The 16,710-nt window shown below is 40.4% G+C and overlaps 1 protein-coding gene across 1 annotated transcript; it reads right to left on the bottom strand.

Annotated features, from left to right (window-relative positions):
- Positions 1-1,797: 1,797 nt before the first annotated feature.
- LOC139528946 (uncharacterized) lies at positions 1,798-11,794 on the bottom strand. Its single transcript, XM_071325192.1, has 2 exons — positions 11,585-11,794; positions 1,798-3,139 (listed from the first exon to the last, which is right to left on the bottom strand). Exon 2 carries the CDS (start codon positions 3,136-3,138, stop codon positions 1,798-1,800), a length of 1,341 nt encoding a protein of 446 aa, XP_071181293.1. The 5' UTR covers position 3,139; positions 11,585-11,794.
- Positions 11,795-16,710: the final 4,916 nt, after the last annotated feature.

Raw genomic sequence — 16,710 nt, 5'->3', positions numbered from 1 at the left:
CAATTATATTTAATCGCTTTTTTTCTTAATCTGTCTCGGATTCGAATTTCACGTCTTATGTCATTATTGAACCAGTGTTTGTCATTATGTCGTACTGTTACTATTTTAGTAGGAATGCATTTTTTAGCTATTTTCAAAAATTCTATTGAAAAACATTCACACATCTCATTAGTGGTTTTACTTTCGGGAAGCATAGTATTCCAGTCTATTTCGTCTAATTTCTCAGCAAATTTGGCTTTATCAGCCCGATCGTATAGCCATACTTCTCTTTTAAAAGATTTAAAATCGGACATTGGACATTCGAGAAATGCAACAGGTGCATCATGATCACTAATTGCAGATGGAGTTTTTAGAACATTTGAAAAGGAACATGACATAGAGTCACTAATAATAATCGGATCTAACAGAGTACTACTATGGTCCGTTACTCTAGTAGGTAATTCAATAACATTGGTTAAATTGAACAAATTTAATGTGTCAATCAGTTTGTTATTATGCGTAGTAAGTAAGTCAGAGTTCAAATCGCCCGTTATTACCATCCTCTCATTGACCTGCAAACCCATCCCAATTGCATGATTTAATCGTGTCCAGTAGTTATTATCTGAATTAGGCGATCGGTAAGTGTGACACAATAGGAAGCTTTGACCTTTAGCATGGATATTGACAAAAAGGGATTCGTCTTCTTTCGTTTCGAGTGCATTTATTCGACTGAGTCCAATACCATCTTTGACATAAATGAGTAAACCACCACCAAAGCTATTTCTATCTTTTCGGACTATATTTGAAGAGAAGGAATTAATGTGGTGTTCGTCTTGGGGAAAGACTATTTCCCTTGAAAGGACCCGACCTGGACTTTATATATATAGAAGGACTTAGGCTTAAGTACTGTAATTACCTATTACTCGGGCGTTGTTACTGTTTCTTCGTGGTTAACGTCTAACCTCGTTGACCATTAGATTTTAAGAGGGCGCTGCAGGCGTGCGCAGGCTCCGACATCCGCTGTATCCATCCAGAGGCCCATTGGTGTCCATCGTCTACTCCTGGCAGGGAGAATGGTATCAGTTGTCTACTCCTAATAGGGAGAACCCGGGGCTTAGGGTAAAGATACAACACCCCCCTCCTTCCTAAAAAGGAGGAACTATAAGTTCCGACAAAGGCCTGACAACTGAAGACGCCCCTTATGCCTTAAAATGAAAATACTAAGTTAATTACCTAACCAACGAATGGGTTATTTCTAAAATCCACCCCCCTGTTCCCTGGCTATTGGGTCTCTATCTAAAAAATCCCTAAAAACATGGCATTTTAAAAAAAAAAAAAAAAAATCACTGAACTATTTGCCTAAGACAAGGAAAAAAAATTTTTCACATCCGTTACTCGGAGCCACAACTCAGAATTGTCCTAATTCTGAATCACATATCTCTAAAATACACAAAAACTAAATCTACTACAAATAATCAAAAATTTACAAAGATCTCTATTTCTGTCAGTTCATTAAGCTCCCCTTGAATTTCCAATTAATCTAAACTACCTGCTATTCTACTAAATCCCCCTTTAAATTAAGCACCAGTTCCAGCATGGAACAAAAAGTGAAAACCATGACCATAAAAAAAAAATGTATACACCAATACCGTTCTTCAATATGGCGATATGTAAAAATGTCTAACACTAGTCTACTATTTACAATTTTTACACTGGCCTGGTTTTCAAATCCTGGGGAGTCAGCTTCCAGACAGGAAGCGGAGGCTAAGACAAAACCCAAAAGAGTCCAGAATATCCCCAATGTATCTCATATATGGCTCATTTGCTTGTTACTGTCAGTTCTGCCATGGCTGGCAACAACTCCATCCTTACTGAGCTGGTCAACTCCGCTCCCAGGTAGGCGAGCACGACCTCCTGGTCTTCCAGGTCGAACACTTCCCTAGCCTGAGCAACAGCACTAGCAACAGATGTTACGCCAACCAACTTTCTAGTGTTGTGGTACACTAGAACCACCAAGGATTCGTCTGGCTTGGTGGCCACGGCTGCTGGCTCCTCCACTGGTGGAGTGACCCTCTCTTCCTCCTCCCTCTGGGGCACTGACTGCAATGGCTGTGTCACTGGTGGGACATCCACAGAGCTAGAGCTACAGCTTGTCTCAGTCGCTGGCACTCTGGTTGTGGCCTGAGCCACGGCGGGCTCTGCCACAGCTGTAGTTGCCATGAACTTCCAGTTCATCTGGCAGACTAGGTCATAGGTGGGACCGTTGTTCCCGGTGTACTCGTCCATGGCAATGGTTATTCTGTTTGCCTGGCTGAGATGTCTAATAAGGGACAACATCACCCTCCAATACAGCACAACCACTGGGCTATTAAATGGGTGGATCGTATACACTCTGCGCTGTGGCCATTTCATAGCAGAACAGACAGCCCTGAGCGGGGGCATATCAACTCCCTGAATCCTAACTCCGTCTGGGATGCCGGCACGTCGCTGGAGCCATGACACAAACTCAGAGGCTGTAACATCCTCTCTCCCCGTCAACCATCTGGCAATTAGAATGACCATCTGGCCTCTGAAATGCTGGAACTCTCTGTCCTGCAAGATCTGTTGGGAAAACTTACTGCCGAACATCCCTGACAAGTGGTCAGCTAGGGCATGTTCTCTCAAGTGCCTGGTTATCACCGGACAGTCTGGGACAGGGCACGCGACATCCCTGTCACTCAGTCTCCAGGTTCTTTCCTTGAACCCACTGTATGGTCCTGTCCATACCAGGTGCTCCTTCCCCTTCCAAGCCTCTGGAATGACTTTCTTGAAAGCCATAGGGTCGACTTCCTTGACTGCTTCCTCCTGAGCGGCTGCAGGCTCCTTTGGAGTAGGAAGTGACTCTCCAGGTTCCTGTACAGATTCCTCCTGTTCCTTTAACTCACTTACTTGGGGTATTGCTGGTACCTCCGGCAATACTGTGGGATCCTCCACAGGTCCTTCCTGGCCAGGTACTTCCCTCCTGACCCTTCTCCTGTGGTTGGCTTCATCCAAGATTGTGGTATCAAATGGCTGAATGCCCACTCCCGGCTGGGAGTTACAACTACTTGGCCTCCAAGACCTTTCCTCATCTTCACTGCTCTCGCTGGAGCAAGACCTGAATGATTCTGAGTCTGACATTCTGAAAAATATGAAAAAAATAAACAAACATTAGTTAAACTGACAATTTACGTATCTAATACATAATAATTAAACTGACTATTTACACAATATGGTTACCTACTCATTTTCTCCCCCTCTTTTATCTTTTGAGGGTGGAGTAGGACGGACAAGTTGGCAGTTTGGGCAAATGTAGGGATCTATCTCATTGGCCTCTTGGATTGACATACCTATGCAGGTTAAATGGAACCATTCCCTACAGTTATCACATTGGACCATTGTCTCACCCGTGTCTGGGCCCCGACACACACAGTACTGAGGGGTAGTAGGCTTGGTCTTATTGCCTGCCAAGACGTCAATACCTTGTTTAAATTTGTCCCTACAAGTCTCCAACCAAGCAGGAATTTTCCTATCCCCACATGGCTTGAGTCGGTCATGATTAGTGTTAAAAACCACTCTTTGGAGTTTCACCTTGTACACGTACCCGGTAACCTTACTAATTACAATGCCTGGCCCTTTCCATGGTGACCCTAATTTTTTACATTTACCCTTAATTTGGGCAGTGTCTAAAACATACACAAGATCCCCCGGCTGGTACGATTTTTCTAAGACCCTAAGGTCATAGTCTCTCTTCATTCTCTCCTGGGAGGTCTTGAGCTTATCCCGAGCAATGGTATGCGCACTTTTAATAGCTTTTTCAAGGTCTATGATATAGCTATCAGCACCCTCATACTTCCTTTCGCTCTGACTGCCAAACATAAGGTCTGCTGGCTGATTGGTTTCCCTGCCCAGCATTAGCTTGTTTGGTGTATACCCTGTACTCCTGTTGACACTAGATCTCATGGCTCCCCCTAGTTGAGCAATATGTTGATCCCAGTTTTCTTGTTGTGAATCAACAAAGCATCTGACTGCATCCATGAGACTGCGGTTCTGTCTCTCAACCTGTCCATTTGACTGAGGACGATATGGGGTCGTTCTCGCCTTATGAATTTGCAGCAAATCACATACTGCTTTAAAGAGTGCGCTCTCAAAGTTACGTCCCTGATCTGAGAATAGCTGGAATGGATAGCCAAATCTTGTAAAAAACTCATTAATAGCCGCCTGAGCAGTTACTTCAGCCGTTTGTGACGGTAGTGGTATACATTCCGTCCACTTGGTGAATTGGTCTGTCATCATTAAAATATGTTCATTGTTTTGTTTCGTCTTTGGCAAAGGGCCCATAAAATCTATGTGGACTCTTTCCATAGGGTACCCAGCATGGTACTTGGTCAGAGGACATTTACTATGTCTGCTCGCTTTCTTGTTCTTGTTACAAGTATCACAACTAAGTACAAACAAGTTAATGTCTTTGGTCATGTTATACCAGTGATATTTGTCCTTTATCTTGGACATGGTCCTTGATACACCTTGATGTCCTGCACTAGGCAGTTCATGACAGAGCTCCATTACTGTTTGTCTTAAAGAAGCGGGTACAACAAGTCTTGTATTGGCTCCCTCTGTTTTGGGTTGACTCTTTAAAATACCATTGTCGTCTAAGAAAAATCTTTCTTTATTAATCCAGTGACTCTTGGCTGCTGGTGGTGCCAGGAACAAATCATTGGATAGTGGTTCACAGCCATCTTTTAAATACGGGAGGATAAACATCAAGTCTAGATCACTCTCTTGGCCTGTTTTTATATCCTCTTCACTGAAACCTGAGATAGTTATGCCCTCTTCTTGGGCGATTGCTGCCACGACACAATCAGAAGAGTCATCCATTACAATTCTTGCCGTTGATGGAGTAAAAATCAATTCCATACCTGTACTGAATGGTGGTAAATCACATTCCTCAGATGACTGGCTTGCTTTTGGCTCAATTGAGTTTAAGCTGCTAGTGTGACAGCAGTCTTCCTTAACTGCAGATTCAACTGGTACTGCAGGTTGTTCCAAGGTTGAAACCTTTTCTGGAGTTTCAAATAACATCATCATTGCTGTTGCTACTCTTTTAAGTAATCTTGGCTTTTGCTTCCTTTTTCTAGCCAGTGGGACTGCTTCATCTACATCACATAAAAACTGTGCCCAACTTTGATGTGCTCGCTGGCAGTAATTACAGCCCTTGCAAGGTAAACTTGCCAGTATGGTGTCTGCAGTATAATGTGGACATTCTTTTAACCTATCCGGGAGACGAGACAAGACATCTGCATCAATGTGTTGTTTACCTGGCCTATGCTTTATGACCAGGTCATATTGGCTGAGCTCTTCCAACCATCTAGCTAATTGCCCCTGGGGCTCTTTGAAATTGACAAGCCATGTCAAACTACTATGGTCTGTCCTCACAGTGAATTGTCTTCCCAGAAGGTAGTGTCTGAACTGTCTAGTAAATCTAATTACTGCCAACAACTCCTTCCTAGTTGTGCAATATCGTTTTTGTTCTGCTGTAAGTACAAAGCTACCATATGCTATGGTACGTTCCTCTCCATCTTGAACCTGAATAAGTTCTGCGCCTATTGCATTTTGGGAGGCGTCCGTATCCAGGATGAAATAATCCTTGTTGTTAGGCAAAGTAAGTACTGGTGCAGATAGCAAGTTGTCTTTTAACGTCTGAAATGCAAGTTGACGTTCATGGTTCCATGAAAACAAATTTTTTCCTGTCACTTCATACAGTGGAGCAGATATTTTGGCATAGTCTTTGATAAATGAACGGTGGTAGTTCACAAATCCCAGGAATTGTTCAACTTCCTTTGTGCAAGTAGGCACCACCCAACCACTAACTGGTTGCAAATGTTGCTGGCCTATTTGGAGGCCCTGGTTACTGACACTCCTGCCTAAAAATTCTACACTTGTTCTGAACAGAGCACACTTTTTAGGCTTTAATCTAAGTCCATACTCTCGAAATCTAGCAAATACATTTTGTAGGTTAGTGAGATGTTCATCAAAAGATGGTCCTAAAACCAGTATGTCATCAAGGAAGGCCAAAACAGTTTTCCACGTTAAACCTCTGAGGACAAGGTTCATCACTCTGGCATAAGTACCTGGTGCGTTGCAAAGTCCAAAAGCCATCTTGACGCACTCAAACAATCCATATTTGGTAACAAATGCTGTCTTCTTACGGTCCTCTGGCTTGATCTTTATTTGCCAATACGCGCTATTAGCGTCCAGTTTGGAGTACCATATGTTACCAGCCAAAGTATCCAGACATTCGTCTATCAGGGGCAACGGAAATAAATCACGTGATGTGACTGAGTTGAGCCTTCTGAAGTCTATGCACCAGCGTACCCCGCCATCTTTCTTCCTGATAAGCACTGGTGCTGAAGCCCATTCTGATGTTGAAGGTTGTATAACTCCAGCATCTAACATTTTCTTGAGGTGTGCCTCCTCCTCCTGAACAAAACAAGCTGGTGTTCTCCGCATACGGAGCTGAATAGGCCTGGCATCACCAGTATCAATTTCATGTTCTACATGACTAAAATTACCAAGGTCAAACTCTGTCTTTGCAAAGACATCACTGTACGTGTAAAGCAAAGTTCTCAATTTTGATTTCTGGTCTGTTGTCAAATCCTGACTGGATGTTGTAAATAGTTCTTGAAGGTGATCTGGTAGATCCTCCTGTGGGGGCGGTGTACCTTTTTGAGTGTTACCTTTTTTACTGGTTGAACAAGTGCCAACACTGAGCTCCTGAGGATCATCCATAGATTCAATTACTGTCACAGCATGTGCCTCAGCTACTTCTATTCCACCCTGGAGTCGGACAGGGTTGTCCGTCACATTCATAAAACAAACAACTGGACTTTGTCCTTTAGCACAAACTGATCTGGGAATCAAGAGTGTAGTCTTCGAGTTTGGTTCTATCACAAAATCATTATCCTGTACTGGTACTGTACAATTCATTCGCATTACTGAATTAGGTGGGACTACTACCGAGCTTGGTATCGTAATTCTGCTGACTGAGGGTTGAGCAGATGGTGTCTCTCCTCCTAAGACTAGCTTAACTGTCTTGTCGTTGATAGACATGTATCCTTGACCAATGTTGAGTATAACATTATTACTAGCTAGGAAGTCATGGCCCAGTAGCATCTCACAGTCAATTGGAGCGATATATAAGTTGTGATTGAAAAGTAGGTCCTGTATACTAAACAGAGTAGGATTAGTAATTCTGCAGGTCATCTGCATTTCTCGGCCTGCTCCATGCATAAGTGTCTCTCTAATGACATAAGGTTTTTCTTTCAGAGAATCAAAAACTTTGTCCTGCATTATGGTAACCTCTGAGCCCGTATCAATCAATGCAGTTACTAGCTTGTCCTGGATTTTTACCTGTACTCTCAACAGTTGAGCAGTCCCAATTGTTCCTACTACTGTAAACCCATTAGATGGTCCCTCTGTAGCTTGGTCCTCTGGCAATTTCATTGTAACTGATTTGCGTTCTGTTTGCTTGTTCTGAGTTGGCGGTTTGCTGCCAGGTGAGTTATTTAACTTTGGGCAATCTCTTTTGAAATGTCCTAGTTCATGACAATAAAAACATGCCCCGTCTGGGGTTTGTGACCTTCGGTTACCAGCACGATTATTATAACCACCTCTTCTACCTCGACCACGTCCACGTGAGGTATTATCTGATCTATAGTCCCGACTAGGCGAAGTACCACTAGATCTGTTTGAATGTCGCATTTCCTCTGTAAGTGTAGCCATTGAGGACAGTAGGCTTTGCATCTGTTGCATGCTCTGTTGTTGCTCTTCTCGTTGTTGACGAAGCTGTTGCTCCATTTGAGATACTCGTGTGTCTATGTTTGATTTAGACGAGCCTACCCCGTGCACTGATGGTGTGTCACTAACTTGTGCAGTTGGTGTTGGAGCTGACGCCTGTTTGACTTCATGTGTTTTTCCTTGAGCAATGTGGGCTTGCACCGCCTTTCTTGAATGCTGATACCACTTTATTATATCAATTGCATTTTCAACCGATACTGGTTTAAATCCACAAGCGTGTTGTCCAGCCTCTGGGTCGTTGCAACCTTGACAAAATTTCATTACTGCTTGTTTTGTCATGTACTCTTCAGAAAGGTCTTTGAAGGATTGTGTTGCCAGAGATAATACACGATCCGCCCAATCCGCCAGGGATTCCTCTGTCTTTTGGGTAATAGTCTGAAACTGTATCTGTGAAGTTTCTTGTGGTTCTTGAAAACCAAAGCGTTTCACCATTTTAGTCACTACTGTACTAAAAGCAATGTCTTTGTTGGATTCCAGTAGCACTGTATAAAAATCACTAGCTTTGTCCTCCAAGCACCAACAAAGCTGTTCTCGTTTTTGTTTGTCCGTCCAACCGGCAGCCTCAGCGTACCCGGTGAACTTTGTGTAAAATGCCTTCCAGTTGCCTTTCCCTGTGTACTTAAGGTTCTTTGGCACCGAAAAGAAAAATTTCTTGTCCTGTTTCATTGGAGCTGGCTTCTCTCTATGACGGTTGCTTGAGGAATGGTGACCATCCGTTTCCGACTGACCATGTCTGTCTGACCTCCTTTTGTCATGCTTCTTGCCTGAATTCTTTCGGTGTGGCGATGAGTGTTCACTAGCCTCCTCCTCCACTGGTGAAACATGTCTGCTTGATATACTGAGTCTAGAATGTGTTTTGTTGCTTCTACTCTTATGACGACTCCGACGATACACTACCCCTGATGTAGAACTAGATGAATCAGAATCACTATTTGAGCAGCTCGTAATACTAGACATACTGCGTTGATCCTGAAACTGAGTGTGTGGACGGTTATTGTACAGCTGTTGTTGTGGGTACACTGGCAAGTGTGGAGCTGTGTCATAATACCCTGATTGAGTCATTCCTTGGACAAGATTTGGTGCTGTTGAAGGCTGATAGGGCCTCCCTTGCTGATATGGTATATTTCCAAATGGCTGTTGAGTCTGATGTATAGGTGCAGTAACATTTTGGAGATGTTGCACCGGTTGTTGCCTGTAAACTTCCTGTTGGTTATGTATGGCCTGAGGCGGTTGCCCCTGCTGACCCATTGTGTTGTTGAGTGGTTGTTGAAAACCTGACTGGTTGATGTTAGGTTGGTATAGACCTGTTCTGTTAAATTGTTGTGTCGGTGGAACATGGCTGTTGATATGTGGTATATTAACTGGCTGGCTGATCGGTGGTTGATGTTGTTGATTATCAATCACTCTGTTTTGTTGTCCGGCTGTACCGACTGGAAAGGTATAGTTTTGTTGTCTAGTTGACTGTAGTTGACCTGTTGACCTGGGACAGGGTGGTTGATTGGCCCTGTTGGCGGTCGGTGGAAGTTGTTGATAAGGTTCCCTTTCCCTGACGGGTGGAGTAGACCTAAGTGCAGGTAAAGGGTTTGACCTGTTGATGTTGGGTTGAGGTGGTTGTTGACCTGTAGCCCTGTGGTTGATTGGTTGGTTGGCAACAGTCGGAGGTGACCTGTTGAAACCTTGTTGAGTAGGCAATTGTCCGGTAAGCACGGATGTGCCGTGTGATTGATGTGGTACGTTGCAAATGGTATGCCGGGTTGATTGTTGAATTGATTGTTGAATTGGTTGTGTGTTGGTGACTGTATGATCACCAAGTAGATGAATGGCTCTAGTATGGGATCGCGGGTAGTTGTCATTATGTTCAACAGGGAGTTGAACAGCTTGCTGTCTTTGTTGGTTGTGGTTGATGACCTGTTCAACAGGTAGTTGAACAGCTTGTTGACGCTGGTTGATACGTTGAACAGGTAGTTGAACAGCTTGTTGACGTTGGTTGATACGTTCAACAGGTAGTTGAACAGCTGGTTGAGGTTGTTGGTTGAAGTTGACTGTATGTTCAACAGGCAGTTGAACAACTGGTTGAGGTTGTTGGTTGAAGTTGACTGTATGGTTGTTGGTTGAAGTTGACTGTATGTTCAACAGGCAGTTGAACAACTGGTTGAGGTTGTTGGTTGAAGTTGACTGTGTGTTCAACAGGTAGTTGAACTGTTGGTTGTGGCGGTTGAATATAGTTGACAGAATTTTCTAACAACCTACTGCGCTGATTGATTGGTTCCCTAGTCTGGCTCTGTTGGAACCTGTCGTTGAGGTGGGTGTTCTCGAAATGTTGCTCTTTCATAGCAGTTGACGACTCGTACTCTGTACAATGTTCACCCACTAACCTTGGTTGTTGATTCAGCTGAACCTCTATCATAGTGGTGCTATCATGCTGAATACTCATAGACCGATCTAGACTTGGCAAATCTGGCTTATCTGACGGTTCATATTCTACATAATGTGGTCCGTATGCTGGGTCAATTACTTCTGGTTGTAAAGTTCGGCTGGGAAGTAACGATTCCTCACTACAGGACAGATTATCGTCAAAAATTCTGCAACGGTCCATCTCTTGGGTTGGATATTCATTTTCCTCAATGCATGAGGGCATGGATCTCATTGACGTGCGATCAACCTGCGAATTCCACACTGTATCCATGGCAATCTCCGAGTCAGAAAAAACCGGTTGATTTAAATAAGGTTTTTGATAAATTTCACCCCCCTGGACAGGTGCCTGTGTGGAACCGTGTTGGTCTATCCACCTCTGTGTATCGGTGTTAAATTCTTGCAAATGAGCAATTTCCCGTCTAATAGTACCCGGGGTGAAGGGTGTGGACACAAAATTTGCTGCCCCTCCCTCGTGTGATTTTACATGTGTATCTGTCTCATAGTCTTGTGACTCATGTGGCTGACCTTGATACCTGACATCAACATTGTCCATGTCATTGAATTCACAAGGAGAAAAATCAATCATATCGGACACAAGGGACATTTTATTTTTCATATATGGTATTTGGGCCAATATTTCTGGTGTAATTGTTATGCCATTATTTCTCATTACTATAATTCTACGAGCAGTAGCCGTACCAATGCCAGGTACATGTAGGAGAACAGACTCCGGACTGGAGTTTATTTTGATTTTAAACCCACTCATTGTGTTGAATATTAACCTATAGTCAGTGATACTTTCACTATAAATAAATGACAAAACAATAACAAAATAATAAACAAGTCTTTATTGATTTAAATCCCGTTTACAAATAGCAAAGATGTGTATTGCATATGTAAACAAATCACGGAAATCACTTCCGGTATTGATCTCAAATATCGCTGTTACCTGGTAACACGAAATCACGCGAGACTCAATCTGAAAAAATCAATGACTTGAACGAAGTTTGAAAACTTTCACAGACAGTGAAAAACTTATCATACAACGCTTGGTACCGCTTCTAAAGCTCTTCTTTTAAGCCTAATCCCAATTGCAAAGTCTCAGAATAGCCAAATTAATTCTGCCAATCACGCTTGATTGCACCTGGTCAGAATCCCCTGACCAAAATGGCTAACTAGGTCACACCATGTGTGTTCGAACCACCCGCACTACCAATAATGTGGTGTTCGTCTTGGGGAAAGACTATTTCCCTTGAAAGGACCCGACCTGGACTTTATATATATAGAAGGACTTAGGCTTAAGTACTGTAATTACCTATTACTCGGGCGTTGTTACTGTTTCTTCGTGGTTAACGTCTAACCTCGTTGACCATTAGATTTTAAGAGGGCGCTGCAGGCGTGCGCAGGCTCCGACATCCGCTGTATCCATCCAGAGGCCCATTGGTGTCCATCGTCTACTCCTGGCAGGGAGAATGGTATCAGTTGTCTACTCCTAATAGGGAGAACCCGGGGCTTAGGGTAAAGATACAACAGAATCAAGTTTTATATCGGCGTCAGCAATGTTGGGATCTAAGTGTGTTTCCGATAGCGTAATAATATCAAATTCATCACAAAAATTATTTAGAAATTTTAGTTTATTTCTCACGGATCTTATGTTGAGACTACAAATGGATATAAAATTTTCTTGTGGTTGTGTTTCATTCATCGACGGTGCGTTCGATTCATTACGAAAACTTGGACCAGGATTTGTTTCAACATTTCCAATAATAAGGAGAAAATGAAGTACGTACAACAGAAAAATAATGTTTGATCTTGGATTAATTGTTTGTAAAACAGAGAGATTGAAGATGAGGAGACTGCAACGTAAGTTGATTATAAATATGTCTAGATAGGAAGCTATGTGTAAATTGGATGAAGGTCCACATCGTTTTTTTCTGTTATTAAATATACCTATAGCAGCCCTGTATTCCTGGACGCAGTTATCCATTACATGAATAAACTGTTACAGGATTTAGGAGAGGACTGCTGTAGGAGAACATTACAAAACTGACACACATATCATCATTATCATCACCACCTTCATCATCACAGAAAAATACAAAAAAGTAAGAGCAAGAAAAGTTGAAAAATGTTAAAGGCCAATAAATAAGCCTCGCAAATATGGAAGTCATAAAAAAAAAAGGAGAATGAAAATGGGATATTGTAATACTGAAGAAGTTATATGTATTGTATTTAGAAATAACAAAAAAAAAAAAAAGCAATTGGTAAATAAATAAAGAAAGAAAAAAGTACATGGGACTGTATTTGATAGTTACCCCAGAAACTAAAGTATGATTGCCGATGAGAGATGGAGAGTTTTCTTATTGGCACTCATACCACATCTTCTTATATTATTCTGCGCATTATTAGTCAATGATATGATCTAATTATTCAAGCATTTTACTTTGCAATGACTACAAAGGTGATAAATTTTAATATATACAGCCTCCTCCATTAATAACTACTGTTTCCTTTGAATCTTAAATAAGAAATAAGATAAAACAAATGTTTGCGTTAAAACGCAAAGGTTTGCGTTATATCGCAACGACAAAACATTAAAATGTAACACACACAGAAACGAACTAAGCATTAGACAAAATGCGATGAGAATAACAAATATAACATCAAAACTAAAAACATGAATTTGGGATACGTACCGTGACACGTCTTATAGTAATCTGAATTCACACTCAAATATAAGAAGAAACAAACGACACAACAGAAACACAACGTTAAAATGTAACACACACAGAAACGAACTATGATATAACAATGGCCATTCCAGACTTGGTACAGGACATTTTTTTAAAGAAAAAAATGGTGGATTGAACCTGGTTTTGTGGCATGCCAAACCTCCCGCTTTAATAGCAATGTCACATTTAACATTAAAATGACAACATAACAGTACAGGACTACAATACAAATAAATTAGAGAACATGTTGGACAGAGAAATACACGAATAACAGCTAACAAAAGGCACCAGGTTTAAAATCTAATACGCCAGAAGTGCGTTTCGTCCACACAAGACTTACTAGTGACGCCCTGATACAAACGTTCGTAAGGCAAAACAAGTACGAAGTTGAACAGCACTGAAGACCAAAGATTAAAAAGAGTTGTCCCAAATACGGCTAGGGTTTTCTGCTTGGGATAAGAACATCCTTATTATTTAAAATAATTTATACTTTTGCAAACAGTAAATTTTATAAAATGACTATATAAAAGATATACATGATAAAACTGAAGTATTAACTAATTACAGTAAAAAAAAAAACAAAAAACAAAAAAAACACGGATACATTATATAAACCAACATAATCCAACAAAAAAATAGACACACCCGAGTTAGTTAAGACCTCAACGCAAAAAAAATGACGTCACATTTAAAATTCTAAAACACCACACACAAATGAATAGAATGATATACAAATGGATGAAAATTATATATACATGTAACTGTTATATACAAATATTAATATATATTGATATATAACAACAAACCAGAGTATAATGATTCGTATCACTATACTAGTAATATAATAGTTATTACGGTGAGGTTGAATTGCCTGTCATTTGTTCACCATTTCACTCGAACTTGTCTCAGAAAAAAAATATATATCTGATCATTAACCTCACTTTCAGGTATAGAGATATGATTTTTTTTCCTGAGACAAGTGCTTGTGACCATCCACACGAACTTGCGGTCATCCGGTGTTCAGTACTTCAGTAATTTAATTCTCAGAAGTCTTGCCAATAAACTTCTTCCTTTCAACAACACTAGAACACACCCGCGAACTCGCCGGTATTTAGAGCTTGGTTGAAAGTAGGTAAACTGTTGTAGGATGAATTTCTGTAAAATATATTTTGTCTGGAGAATTTCAGAAAAGGTATCAAACTGAGTCATAGGCACTTGGAGACAGGACAATTATTTTAAGCCCTCTCCCTTTTTTCCAAAGTCTGTTATTGTTTTGCTTTCTATTAAATTCCACGATGTTCGCGTTTCTGTGTACTATGAACATGTACATTTAATATAGATAAAGTGTATTTGTTATTAACTATGAATTCCAAATTTCTTCTCCACGGCAGTCACTGCTATAGAGAGTCTCTTTATATTAAAGGATTATAATCATAGCATACATGCAGAATAACGCGAAAATAATTGTCCTGTACCCGATTAATTATGAAAATTATGTTTAAAGAGGGGAGTAAAGGGGGGTTTTTGCACGGAAGAACGCTAATTAAAATTGCCATTTCAAGATGAACGAAAAATTAAAAATATCTTGCACGTATGTCTTTTTATCGATTTCCCGAAGCACGGTGAATAACGAACCTTTTTCACGGCTGCACGTAAAATAAAAAGTGGCAAAACACGTTGCACGAAATAACCCGTTATCCCTCTTTTAAAGTTTAAAATCCGAAGTCTTGGGTATGGCTTAAAAGTCTGTCTGATGACGGAAACAAAATCCAGACGCCTTCTTTCCTCGTTATCTCCTAAAAAAAACCAAACTGTATAATCAAAAGAATGGATGACAAATGCGACTATGCATGGTACCTATTAAATAGGAAACAGAAGCATGATGATTAATTTATTGAGGAAGGAAGAGAAGTGCCACACAATATGAGGTCTTCTCGTTTAATAGTATCTATATCGTATCAGTTAGTTCTTGATGTTGTTTAATACCTGGTAGTATCATTGTTACCAATAATGAAAGTCTTCCATGCGTGTGTTGGGAGAATATCGGATAAATATATTGTTTCGATGCGTTCATAAAGAAATTTAATAGATGTTAAATATGTGAACAATAAGTTTTACACTTAGCTATTTAATTAAGACATTGTTTATAAACCCCTTGTTTGGTTAGTTTTGCTTCCAAAACAAGTTAAGAAATTTGAAAGATGTTGCCAAACACAATTTTGAATTTAAGCAATTGCCTTAAAACTGCTTATTTACATACAATACTACTAAAATTAAATTCACAAAAATACTGGCCTCCCATGAAAATTCAAAATGGATAGCCCCTAATCAAATGGCAAAATCAACTGATACAACACACCAAACGAATGGACAACAACTGTCATATTCCTGACAAAGTACAGGCATTTTCCAATGTTGATAATGGTGGATTGGACCTGGTTGACGTTTCGTCCCCGAGGGTATCAATAATGTGGTCATTTTTAGAAATTTCCTGTTTACAAAACTTTGAATTTTTCGAAAAACTAAGGATTTTCTTATCCCAGGCATAGATTACCTTAGCCGTATTTGGCAAAACTTTTGGAATTTTTGGATCCTCAATACTCATCAATTTTGTACTTGTTTGGCTTTATAAATATTTTGATATGAGCGTCCCTGATGAGTCTTATGTAGACGAAACGCGCGTCTGGCGTACTAATTATAATCATGGTACCTTTGATAACTATTTACACCACTGGGTCGATGCCACTGCTGGTGGGTGTTTCGTCCCTGAGGGTATCACCAGCCCAGAAGTCAACACTTCGCTGTTGACATGAATATCAATAATGTGGTAATTTTTATAAATTTCCTGTTTACAAAACTTTGAATTTTTCGAAAAACTAAGGATTTTTTTTATCCCAGGTATATATTACCTTAGCCGTATTTGGGACAACTTTTTTGAATTTTGGATTCTCAATGCTCTTCGATTTGTACTTGTTTGGCTTTATAAATATTTTGATATGAGCGTCACTGATGAGTCTTATGTAGACAAAACGCGTGTCTGGTGTACTAAATTATAATCCTGGTACATTTTATAACTATTTACACCACTGGGTCGATGCCACTGCTGGTGGGCGTTTCGTCCCCGACGGTATCACCAGCCCAGTAGTCAACACTTCGGTGTTGACATGAATATCAATAATGTGGTAATTTTTATTAATTTCCTATTTACAAAACTTTGAATTTTTCGAAAAACTAAGGATTTTTTTTATCCCAGGAATATTTCACATTAGCCGTATTTGGCACAACTTTTTGGAATTTTGGATTCTCAATGCTCTTCGATTTGTACTTGTTTGGCTTTATAAATATTTTGATATGAGCGTCACTGATGAGTCTTATGTAGACGAAACGCGTGTCTGGTGTACTAAATTATAATCCTGGTACCTTTAATAACTATTAACACCACTGGGTCGATGCCACTGCTGGTGGGCGTTTCGTCCCCGAGGGTATCACCAGCCCAGTAGTCAACACTTCGGTGCTGACATGAATATCAATAATGTGGTAATTTTTATAAATTTCCTGTTTACAAAACTTTGAATTTTTCGAAAAACTAAGGATTTTTTTTATCCCAGGTATATATTACCTTAGCCGTATTTGGCACAACTTTTTTGAATTTTGGATTCTCAATGCTCTTCGATTTGTACTTGTTTGGCTTTATAAATATTTTGATATG

Source organism: Mytilus edulis, chromosome 6 (genome assembly GCF_963676685.1).
Source record: "Mytilus edulis chromosome 6, xbMytEdul2.2, whole genome shotgun sequence".
NCBI lineage: Eukaryota > Metazoa > Mollusca > Bivalvia > Mytilida > Mytilidae > Mytilus > Mytilus edulis.
The sequence above is the reverse complement of the archived record's forward strand: the minus strand, read 5'-3'. Positions and strand labels throughout refer to the sequence as shown.